Raw genomic sequence first — 12,020 nt, forward strand, 5'->3', positions numbered from 1 at the left:
TTTAATGGAAAGTTATAACAGTGTTTGTCTTATTTAACTGTAGGGATTAATGGACCTATATAACAGGAGAAAGTTAAAGGATCTAATAAAAAGAAAAAAAAATTGCAAAGACCTGATTCCAAACTAATAAAAATTATAAGAAGTTCCAAACTAGTTTCCCCTTATTTTATTATTCTATTATAATATGTTTCTAATTTTAATATACGCAAATTCTAAAATAAATTATCTTTAATTGCCACTTTTCTTAAAAATAAAATTTATGATTTAGAAAAGATAGGCTAAAATATAAGTTTGGTCCGCTAATTTCACATAAGATTTAGTTTAGTCCCTTAAATTTAAAATTATATTTTCCGCCTCTTAATCTTAACCCTGTTAAATATTTTCGAAAATTTAAATGGTAACTCAAAAATTAAATGTTGACAAAGCATGATTAAATTTTAATCTTTTTACATAATCAAATGACAACAAATGTGATTGAAAAATTTGCGATGCTCCTGTACTAAAAAATAAAATTAATTATATTAAAGGATTATATAAATTTTTGGTCCTTTACTATAATCCCTACGTGGCCCTATATAACTCTGTAAATAAAATGAGGTAGAATGTTAATATATATGAATTCTCTATTAATTTCTCCATACGAACAAGTAATTTAATTTTTTTAACTATTTCTTTAATTTATTAGAATTCTCTGCATTGTATGTGAATCTATAAAATATTAATTATTTATATTTAAAAATTGTAATTTATTTCATAAAATAAAAGATTGAAGCGTTTGGATGATCAAACCTTATTATTATTGTGATTATTTTCTCTCTAAAACTCAAGAAGTTCACCATAAAATATGAAATTTATATCCATTTTTAAAAATATAAAATCCATATGAAATTACATTAATCACGATATACATAGTAACGTGACTTATTGTTAACGAAGCCACCTTAAGAAAAAAGGATTGGATAAATGACACGGGTGAGTTTTAGTTGAGTATAATTAAGGGGTAAAGGATATGAAAGGATATGAAATAGGATGACTAGTTATTAAAAATATATAATCTGAAAAACTTAAAAAAAAAAAGGCCAGAGGATAATTTAAAAACCTCTTATCCTTAATATAAGAATTAATTTGACATTCAATTTGGTCTTAAATATAAAATCCTAATTTACTTTGTATCTCATATTTATCCATGTTTTGTAGTCGTTACATATGTTAAAAATTTTATCGAATAGTAATTAACTATTTCTAGCTAATATATATTACTAGCAAGGATATTTTAGAAAACACAAATCTATTTATTACAAATAACTAACTTAACTAATTTTCTTAATCTGTTCAAATTAGTCAACTAGCTCTTATATTAAGAAGCTAGTATAATTTAAATCACATCACAGAAGAAAATTTAGTTTTTTAAAATAGGATTTTAAATAGTGATAGAAAGTTATGCATTCGTTTTATTTGTAGAATTTTCAATAGATTCAGATCCAACGTTGATATCTTATGACGTAATGAGTTTTTTTTTTTAAGGCAGTAGTTTTTGCCTGTTCCTTGCTCCAAATTTAGCACAAAGGAAAGAAATTGACACCTAATATCCTAAGCAATATGGGCCGTCCAAATTAATATTTTTAATTAATTATTTTTAAATAAAAATTATTTTATTCTATACCCATTAAAATAATTATTTTTTTAAAAAAATTGGATTATCTAGATCAAATCTATACTGTCTAGATCTGATGAGTTTGAAATTCTCATCAAGAGTGATGAGTAGCCAAACTCATTCAAGGGAATATATATCATTTTCTGTTAGCTAGCATTGAAGAATTAGCTTGTCACCCTACTCACTTCAAAAGTTGCATGTTGTATTTGCTTCTCAACAAATGTGACTAGTTGGAATCATTTGTTTAATTAGTGTTAGAAGATCGTTGAAACAACTGGATAGTGAATTGGTTGGAATCGTGCTGAAGACACAAAATCGTGGTAGGGACACTACCCTTAAGAGTTATTCCTCACCGAAGGTAAAGTCGATGAGATGTTGTCCAGGATTAAACAAGCCCCTCTTACAGCAAACAAGGTGACAGAACAACAAAACTATAGATGTAACTCAGTAGCAAAGGAATGAGAGGAGAAAATCGTAGGGGAGAGGATGAGTGCTCGAAAACTCAAGAGCCAGTGTACCGAAGTCCCAAATCCTTTTATATAGGGCCACGGAGCATTTGGATGCTGGACACCACACGTATGACAATAAACACGATTAAATCTTTGGTTTCAGACATTGACACAATAAACACTATTTAAACCTTCAGTTGTAAACTTTAGAGGTACTCAAAATTGATTTTCTAGACGTTAGCAAGCATTAACCCATTTGCAAAAGTTTTCTGTAAAAAGCGCCAAGTACTTTCTTAACTTGTGTACCAGGGGAAAATTGCCAGTTTTCAACTGAGTTTTTTTCCATCGGACCGTCGCCCAAGATTCTTCTTCTCCTCTAGGTCCATTCACTAGTCTAAAAATGTGAGATAGTTTATATACACTTGAATCTCCTCTCTCTTGAGCAATATGACATTTTACTCTTGATACACCCACTTATATTCACAACAATTAGAAGTCAAAAGGTTTCATAATTTGTTACGACTGTAAGATTACAAAAATGATTAGGAAAACATATTTTATATGAAGGACATGTTAAAAATACTTGTAATAAGGACCATATATAGAGAATTTAATTTTTGATCTGGCAGTCTATAAAGAGCTTTTTTTTTTTGTAGGCATAGGTATCCTTCTATTTGACGTAATCCTATTTGAGACATTGTCAAATACTGAATATGGGTACCTCTCTTAGAGCTTTTTGCATAAAAAGGTTTTGTGGTAGAATTTGATCCCATCACTGCCGGGTAGTTGTGCCAAATTTAAAAAGGACTATCAGGCCACCAATATTTCACTATTAATATAATGCAAATATATATATGTTTATATGTTAAAGACTAAGTTTTAAGTATAAGTTTTTGTGAATATATTGAGTATATTTTAATGCGTATTAATAATTTTTATTTAGCAAGTAATAAAGTGGCTTTTTCAAGTCATTCACAACGTTTATATAGGTATCAATATTTTTTGTTTAGCAAATAACAATAACACTTTTTCCGGTCATTGGCAACTTTTGTTTGAGCACTCCACATGGGGGAGTTTGACAAACTCCAATATCACCTAAAATAAGTGTTTTCACATAAATCAATGTATATTTGGCAAAAGAAAAAACATAAATCAATGTATAGCTCTTTTCATATACTTACCTCATACACATAAAATTACTTTTAAAAAGAATTACTTTTAAAAAGTGCGACAAAATATGATACAAAGTCTCCCATGGCAACTAAAAAGAGGATCGTTGTCTGCATAGTCACCATCATTATCACAATCTGCAAATCTCAGAACTTCAAGCATGAAACACCCATATCAACAATCATCATCTTCAAGAAGCCATGATCATTATTCTCTTTCTTGTTCTTCCATTGGAGTGGCATGTAACAATCCCTCAAGTCGTCTTCCGCTTTGGTCATACTTTTAATGAGGAGTTCCAACACCTCCTCATAAAGTGGAGGACCAGAGCTCTTTGCTTGTGCTCTTCCATGGCTACCAGATGCTAGCTACTTCATGTGGTGGTATGGACCAAACGACACCGTTTGGCCAGGGGTTGTAGGCCTTCTTGTTCAGGTCTGAATTTACATAAATGTAATGCTTCTTCCGTCCTTGAATCTCCATTGAAGAAGATTCATGGCTCTTCAGCTTCTTGTTAATTTGAACCACCCACTCATCTGTTTACAAAATCCATTTGTTCGATCTCTAATTTCTTCCTTCCTTGTGAAGAGAGAAAATAAACCTGTGCTCTTCTCTCATCTTCAAGTAAATGATTAATTTAATATAATCATAATTTATCAATCTATTTTACGTCCTAAAATTCCTTTCTTGCTGATTGTTGGTTCCAAATTAAATGGATTCTTAGCCCTGGACGCTCTACTCTTTTTTCTAACGCCAAGTTAAGAACAGGTTCACTAGCCGCCGAAATTAAAGGCCGTTTTTAGCATTTTTATATACCAAGTTATCCTTAATGCTTTCTGAATTTCGAAAACCCAAAAGAACTAACCTGTTCATTGCCTTTGATTTTGGAATGAAATAAATTAGAATGGTGTCTGATTATTTAGTTTCCTTACCCCAGCGATTATACATATACATATAGAGTTTCACTTCATGTATTACAGTATTATATTAGTATTAATGAATTGTTATATTACGCAGAGTACTTCTATTTTATTTCATACAACCACGAAAAAAACAAAACAACGAGAATTTTAATTCTTTTTGGGCTTCCAAGATCACAAAATAAAAGAGAAACTTGGTATATAGAGTGCTAGATAGGGCAGCTGGTAAACTTATTCTTATCTTCATCTTACCGGCTAAGAATCCAATTAATAATTAACAACCAGCAAGTGGCAAGTAAGGAATCATAGAACGTAAAGTAGATTAATAAATCATGAATACATTAATTTAATCATTTGTTTCAAGAGAAGAATACAAGTTTCGTTCTTTACATGCAAAGAGATCACTATAAACACATCTCAAGAGATTCAAAGAAGAAAGAGCAACTGTGCCATCAAACAAATGGATTTTGAAACTGATCAGTGGGTGGTTCAAATCAACGAGAAGCTGAAGAACCACGAAGCTTCTTCAATGGAGATTCAAAAATGGAAGAAGCATTGCATTTATGCAATTCCTTCCTGTGTTGCAGACCTGAACAAGAAGGTTTACAACCCTCAAACGGTGTCGTTTGGTCCATATCACCACATGAAGAAGCATCTGGTAGCCATGGAAGAGCACAAGCAAAGAGCTCTGATTCACTTTCTGAGAAGGTGTGCTAAGCCATTAGAGTCGCTGATCAAAACTATGGCCAAAGTGGAAGACGACTTGAGGGATTGTTACAAGCCACTGGAATGGAAGAACAAGAACGAGAATAATAATGGTCATAGCTTCTTGAAGATGATAATTGTTGATGGGTGTTTCATGCTTGAAGTTCTCAGATTTGCATTTTGCGATAATAATGGTGATTATGCACAGAATGATCCTATTTTCAGTTGCCATGGAAGACTCTATACTATACCCTATATCAAACGTGATATGCTTATGCTTGAGAATCAGATTCCCATGATGGTTCTTGAGAAACTGATCGAATTTGAGGGAAACCAAGCCCAGGTATTTATTTAATTGTGGATTTTATCTTATATATGTTTAGGGCATTTTTAATTAAGTTAAATTGTATCTTATATTTAATTCATTTGCTTTTACTAGCGCTGGTTGACTCAACCAGTTTCGTCTCTCTACAACTCTTCTGCTACAACATTTTAACCTCACCAAGAGACTTTTTAGTGACAATTTGTGAGAAACAATGATATGGATTGATGTTTTTGTCACTGCAAAATCATTTTTAACTATGATGTTTGTATTATGTCATTTTGATAAAGAGAAGTGCCATGTGGATTTTGGATTTTCTTAATTACTTAACAATTAATCAAGCGTGGGAAAGATGCAAGCAGAAATAAGATCTATCTGTCACTATTATTGTCACCTGCGTCCCACTCTGTCTCCATCCCTTTTCTTATTACTTGAGTAATTGAGATTGAGAGATCCAAATTTTGTTTTAAAGGCTATAAATGATTTCAAATAGATTGGTTTGAGGAACTGTGACCCAAAAAAAAAAAAAAACAACAACAACAAAGAAAGAAAGGATGAGCTTGAGCAATACAAGCTCTTTCTTATTTATGCCAAAAGATTCTCATCTTCATTGTCAAGTAATCAGTTATTTAAAACGATCCTCAATTGAGAAGTTATTCACCTGACTCGAATAGCTTTTTAAATAATTATTTTAACACTTTCTGTTAAAATAAAGAAATTGATTTATATATTCACAAATCTCTTTCATTTTCATTTTGTTCCATTACTATATTATAGGATCCAGAGTTGTTGAACAGGCTAATCCTCAAATTCTTTTGGCCCAGCACAACTCCAATCTTCAAAAGCTTTGGCAAATCCTTGCACATCTTAGATCTCTACAGAAAATCGCTCCTTCAACATGAACCCACTCACCCCACAATCATTCCCAAACCAATCAAATCAAACACACACGAAGAAGACGACGAAATCATCATTCCCTCTGCAAGAGAGCTTCAAGAAGCTGGCATCACCTTCAAGCCAAGCAGAACCCACAGCCTCAAAGATGTCTCGTTCAATGGCGGAATCCTCAGAATCCCTTCAATAATACTCGATGACTGCACAGAGACAACGTTGTTGAACCTCATAGCATTCGAACGCATGCATGTAGGAGCAGGCAACGAGGTTTCTTCATTTGTCTTCTTCATGGATAACATCATCGACAAGGAGATTGACGTGGTGATTTTGGAGCAAAAAGGGATTGTACAGAATGCTTTAGGAAGTGATAAAGCTGTGGCCAAGCTTTTTAACTCACTGTCTAGGGATGTTTCTGTTGATCGCGGAGGAGGAGGTCTGGATATAGTGCAAGTGAGTGTGTGTAGATATTGCAAGAAGCCATGGAATAAGTGGAGAGCTAATCTCATTGAAACTTACTTCAGGAATCCATGGGCGATTCTGTCTCTTGCTGCTGCAATATTTCTGTTTGTGTTGACTATTGTTCAGACCGTGTATACCATTCTTCAATCCTATCAACCAGACAGCTCTAGTTCATCATCTCCTCCTCCAGCTGGGCCATTTCTTCCAAGACGACGACCCCAACCTCATTTTTGAATTGGAGTTCTGATTTTCTCGTGGTGATTATGCAAAAAAGTGAAGAGAGAAAATATGAAGGAAATATTAATACACATAATTATTGGTAGCGCAAAGCATCTTCTGAAGGATTTAAGTTGCTCTCGGTATAAACCACGTAGCCCCTTTTGTGTCCTATTTGGTTCTAATTATGAATATGATCTCTTTCCATCCATTTTCCTTAATTAAATCCAGACTACTTTTTTTTTTTTTTTGGGTTCAAATCAAATGGCTTGTCAAACTTTATATTTTCTATGATCGTTATTACAAGTACTTCTAACATGTCCTTAATATAAAACAGGTTTTATTTAAAGTAACAATATTTTTATCCTATATCCCGAGCAAATTATAAAACTTTTTAACTGATTAAACAAATGGCTCGAACTAATGACATTTATTACGGATAATTTTGATATTTTGTAAGAGTTTTTTAACTATCTCACATTGGCTTCGTAAAAAAACTAATCCCCAGATTTGGATCCTAAACCACTAAGGGATAGGCTATTAGTGTAGCCCATATCACAAAAAGTGACAATCATTAAACAAACTCAACGCTGTCATTTTTCCTCTGATTTTGCAACTTTATGGGTAGTTTTATATTTTCGAAAAACTTGTGACAGTGGGGTTACTTCAGTCAAAAACTTATGGGTATTCTTGCACCCTTTTGTTTCTTTTCAATTTCTTTTTGGTCTATTAGTCTCTCTTGATCAACCAATAAATTTCTTTTCCCCAAATTTATTATCATACTTCTTCATACCATATAAATGTATAAAAATTTTTTTTGCCAACATATAAATAAATAAAATTACAATGAATGTTAAAATAAGTTAGGATTCTCGAAGTGATTTCCTTTAAAGTAACAAAAATGATATACACATGATGGAGGCCCCACTTCTGTGATGCTCACCTCTAAAAAGTTGAATCATCACTATACTTTTTTTCATTAGTTTTCTTTTATGCATCCATTTGATTTAATGGCGAGAAAATTGATTTAAAAAAAAAATCCTCCATTCCAACATTTATTATCTAAAAGAATTTGAAATATGTTTAAGAACCTTAGTACAATTTATGTTCAGCGGATGTAAGTCTTTTTTAACTATGTGTAACTTATCTTTAACAATATATGAAATAGAATACGTTTGCATATAGCTAAAAATATGGTACACAAGTAGGAAAAAAAATTATGCCTGCTAAAGATAAATTGTATCCACTCAAAAACCTGAGTTTTTAGATATCTTTGAGAAATAATTTTTTTTTAACTATTTTTCTTTTAATAACAAACGTTGGTTGTTACTTGTTAATTAATTGAAATCTTAGCCAGCTTTTTTTTTTTTGATACACCGGAAAAAAAAAGTCTTGACGAGCTAGCATGGCTCTTTCTTTGAAGAGGAAGGTAAGAATAAAGTGCACCAAGGGAGAGATCAACTTTAGCCTGTTACACACACACAAACAGGTTTCCTTCTATTTTCTCAAATCACCTTTAGCCTGTTGTATACCTAGGTTTCCTTTTATTTTCTCAAATTCTATACCCAATAATAATTAAAGGCTTCACTACTTTGTTAAGATGAAATAAACTAAGGGATAATTAATATATAAGTCCTTATAGTTTCAACTGGTTTTTAATTAGGTCCCTATAATTTTTTTTCTTTTTATCAGATCCTTATACTTTCATATATTTTAATCAAGTCCTTATAATTTTTTTCTTTTTATCAGGTCCTTATAATTATTATTCTGATTATTTATTAATTACTAAATGATTATATTAATTATTTTTTCCAATTATATAATTATTAATTTAAAAATGAAATTAATTTTAAAGAATAAAGTTAATAAATAATTTTTCAAAAACTACAAAGCACCTAATTAAAAAATAAGTGAAACTATAAGGACCTGATAAAAAGAAAATAAAATAGAAGGACCTAATTAAAAACACATGAAAGTAAAAGGATCTGATAAAAAGAAAAAATTTTATAAGGACCTAATTAAAAATCAGATGAAACTATAAGGACCTGGAGATTAATTATCCCATAAACTAATAAAGTAGGATAATGCCTGGTCATGTTATGTTAGTTGGCAGACAAAAAAGATGATGTTATATTAATGAATTGTCTCGTTCCCATTGATTATTGTAAAATATAAAACCTATAATAAAACATACTACTTTATTAGTATTATTTATATGAGACAAGCAAGATACCTTATTCATAGGCAAAAAATATAAGTTAAACTTCGTCTAAAATATAATGTTCTTTTGGTCTCTCTCAAGTTTAAAAAGACTCTTTCTGCGTTATGTTTGATTTTAGAAAACTACTTATATAATAAAAATATATATATACATATATATATCAGTCAATTTCAAATATAAGTATAAATTTATATAAAATCAAAACATTCTCAATTTAAGATTGTGGTTAGACTATTAAGTTATGCTTGACCCAAAAAAAACCTAACAAGTTATAAACGCACAAAAGATACCCCGCTTATTTTAAATTAAATCTCAACAATCACATGGGCATGCTACTTTTTACAGGAAACAAACGTTCCCAGCTGCATAATAATTGATTAAATTTTTTGTAGCTTCACAAAAATAAAGAAAAAGTTAAACTTGCTGACTCATCGCCACGTTGTTTGACTATTGGAAAATATTCACGTACACGATTATGCCAACTCAGAATGATAATGTTTACATGTATGTATGTGTGTATAATGCAAACAAGATATAATGTCATGGTGAGTCCATAACTAAGCAAAGTGAAGCCATGTGGTGAAAACTTGGAAAAGTGAGATAGGCTATGCGAAATGAGGGGGACAAAGAAAATTTGTGTCTCAATGCTTTCCCATGATGCTTTGTTTTTCTTTTCGTATAAATATATTTTTGACAGATCTCAGCAGCCTAAAGTTATAAATAGGATTGAAATCACAACCTTCACTCAGAAGGAAGTGTAACACATGCTCACTTAAAACATTTACTGGAATTTTTTAATCACACATTTTTCGGAAAAGAAATTGATAAACGAGTAGTCTGCAACTCGGGAAGAAATTTTACTCTCTGAAGATTAAATTAACCATGTAGGTGGGATGATTTACGTTACAAGTTTAGGATGGCCAGCTGCACCAGACTAAAGAATAAAAATACTACTTAATAACATACCCCCACTGACTAATTTGAAAAAATTTTAAAAATTATTCAATTACTTTAAATTACTTTAAAGTATTTGTACTTATCATTTTTTTCTAACTAATTTGTCTCATTTATAAATCAATATATAATATAATAATAAACGAAAATATTTTAGAAAGATCATGTAATATATGCTATAATTAGATAATTTAGTAATTTTTTTAATATTTTTAAATTAATTTACTAGATCTTATATTAAGCAAACGAGGTAGTATTTACCGCCACGTTAACATTAGTAGTAGGAACTCTCGTCACTTGGGGGGTGTTTGACATTCTCAAAACCGCGGTTTCAGAAGCACCTTTCCGCTTAACGAGATAACCTCCTCTACATATTTACTTCGTAATTCGTAAAAACACTTTTGAAACCATGGTTTGGTTTGTATCCAAACACCCCCTTAATCATGCGGTCAGGGTTCGATTTCAACCCTCGATATCAATACAATCACCTAACTGGGAGAGATTTGCCTTGTGCTCTCACTACAACATGAGAGATTAGTCTCTATCGTAGGTGGACAGTATATTCGTCAGACCCATCCTTTCCATCTACATTTGCAAAAATTCTAAACCATCTTAAAAGCATACTAAGTATGTAGCCTCCGTAAGCCAGAGATTCACATCAAAGTATTCAACCAACAATTCCAACTTTTAACTTAAAGTCCTGTTTGGTACGAAACATTAAAAATGAGGAATTGAGATTAGAATTACAATTGAGAAAATCTATTAAAATAATATTTAATATGAGTAATTGCTTATTATATGAGATTAGCCAAACCCATATATGTTGGATTGGAGAATACTATAGGGGGAAGTGGTATTCCCCAATCCCACTTCTATGGGTTTCTCTAATCCCACATAATAAGCAATTACTCATACTAAATACTATTTTAATGATTTTTCGCAATTGCCATCCCAATCTCAATCCCTCATTTTCAATGCTTCTTATCAAACGCAACCTAAGTACTCATAAACTTCAAGTAATGTATACCATTAAATAGAAAACACGTTTAAAAAAATAAAACAGAGAGAAATATGTAATCCCAGAAATTAACACCATGGATCCAAAGAAAATAGGAACCACAGTTCCTACCAGGATGTGAAATGGAATAATCTTGCTCTAAGTCCAATCATAGCATCGCCGGTCATTACTCCAATGGCTACCGGAGATGGGACATTTGGACTTACCCTAAAAGCAGTACAGTGGTAATACCCTCACATCACAAACAAAATGGCCCCTAGAAAAGATCACACAAAAAACGATTAAAAATAAAAATAAAGAAAAACCACATAGACCTATTTCAACGCACAACACTGCCAATCAATTTGGGATCTCTTCCTCATAGGATATGTCTATTTCTTAATCAGAAAAACTAAAATGCTCAACCATATCTTGCATAATACTACACAATCATGGGTACTAATCCATGCACCGACTTTTTTTAGGAGATTCTTTATCAGTTGACTAACATAGAAAAAGCACAATTGGATTTGAGTGACCCAACCACATCTGCATATATTCTTAACAGTTCAAACAGCTGCAAACACATGCGAAAGAAACGAACACAGCTTTTCACAGAATGACCCGCTAAATGAGAAACTGATCAATTGAAGATCTAGATGACACGAAGCTGTTGGTTCTCTCTTATAGCAAACATCTTATAAATATTCTTAGCAGTGCTATGTTTGGTGGAACTTCTTATTTGAGGGCAATTTTCCTTCCAAAGATGTTTCTCAGCTTAGCAACCTAGCTTCTTTTGAAAGTGCTAAGGAACTGTTGTTGGGCTTGCGCCTTTATGATTGACTTGTAAAACCTACAATCCCTTTAGTTCTAGCATTGTGCTCGTTTGAGGAGCCTATAGATCAGATGTTGCCTGCTATCTCTTTTTGTGGTTTTGGATAATGTTTACTTTGCCTATGATGTACTGGTTTTAATCTTTCTTAAGGAATGTATTCCCTTTGGCCAAAAGAGAGTAGGGGGGAAAAACAAAGAAAGAAAGATAAGAAAGTGAATACACCACTT

General features: G+C 31.8%; 1 protein-coding gene and 1 non-coding gene across 2 annotated transcripts; one reads left to right on the forward strand and one right to left on the reverse strand.

Annotated features, from left to right (window-relative positions):
* The first annotated feature begins 4,650 nt into the window (after nucleotides 1–4,650).
* Nucleotides 4,651–6,804, forward strand: LOC114755552 (UPF0481 protein At3g47200-like). Its single transcript, XM_028944443.1, has 2 exons — nucleotides 4,651–5,238; nucleotides 5,995–6,804. Exons 1-2 carry the CDS (start codon nucleotides 4,651–4,653, stop codon nucleotides 6,802–6,804), a joined length of 1,398 nt encoding a protein of 465 aa, XP_028800276.1.
* A 4,226-nt stretch (nucleotides 6,805–11,030) lies between these two features.
* On the reverse strand, nucleotides 11,031–11,182 carry LOC114755629 (small nucleolar RNA snoR2/U65). The gene has a single exon (XR_003741331.1). It is a non-coding gene; the product is annotated as a small nucleolar RNA snoR2/U65 (small nucleolar RNA).
* Between the last annotated feature and the right edge of the window lie 838 nt (nucleotides 11,183–12,020).

This window comes from Neltuma alba, unplaced genomic scaffold, assembly GCF_004799145.2.
Source record: "Neltuma alba isolate B1F8T4 unplaced genomic scaffold, ASM479914v2 tig00010294_pilon, whole genome shotgun sequence".
NCBI classification, from domain to species: Eukaryota; Viridiplantae; Streptophyta; class Magnoliopsida; order Fabales; family Fabaceae; genus Neltuma; species Neltuma alba.

What these genes read in the sequence shown, in the direction of transcription:
- LOC114755552 (XM_028944443.1), top strand. Translation starts at nt 4,651, where the DNA reads ATGGATTTTGAAACTGATCAGTGGGTGGTTCAAATCAACGAGAAGCTG. An exon ending in TTGAGGGAAACCAAGCCCAG is followed by an intron (nt 5,239 to 5,994) that starts GTATTTATTTAA and finishes ACTATATTATAG; the next exon opens with GATCCAGAGTTGTTGAACAG.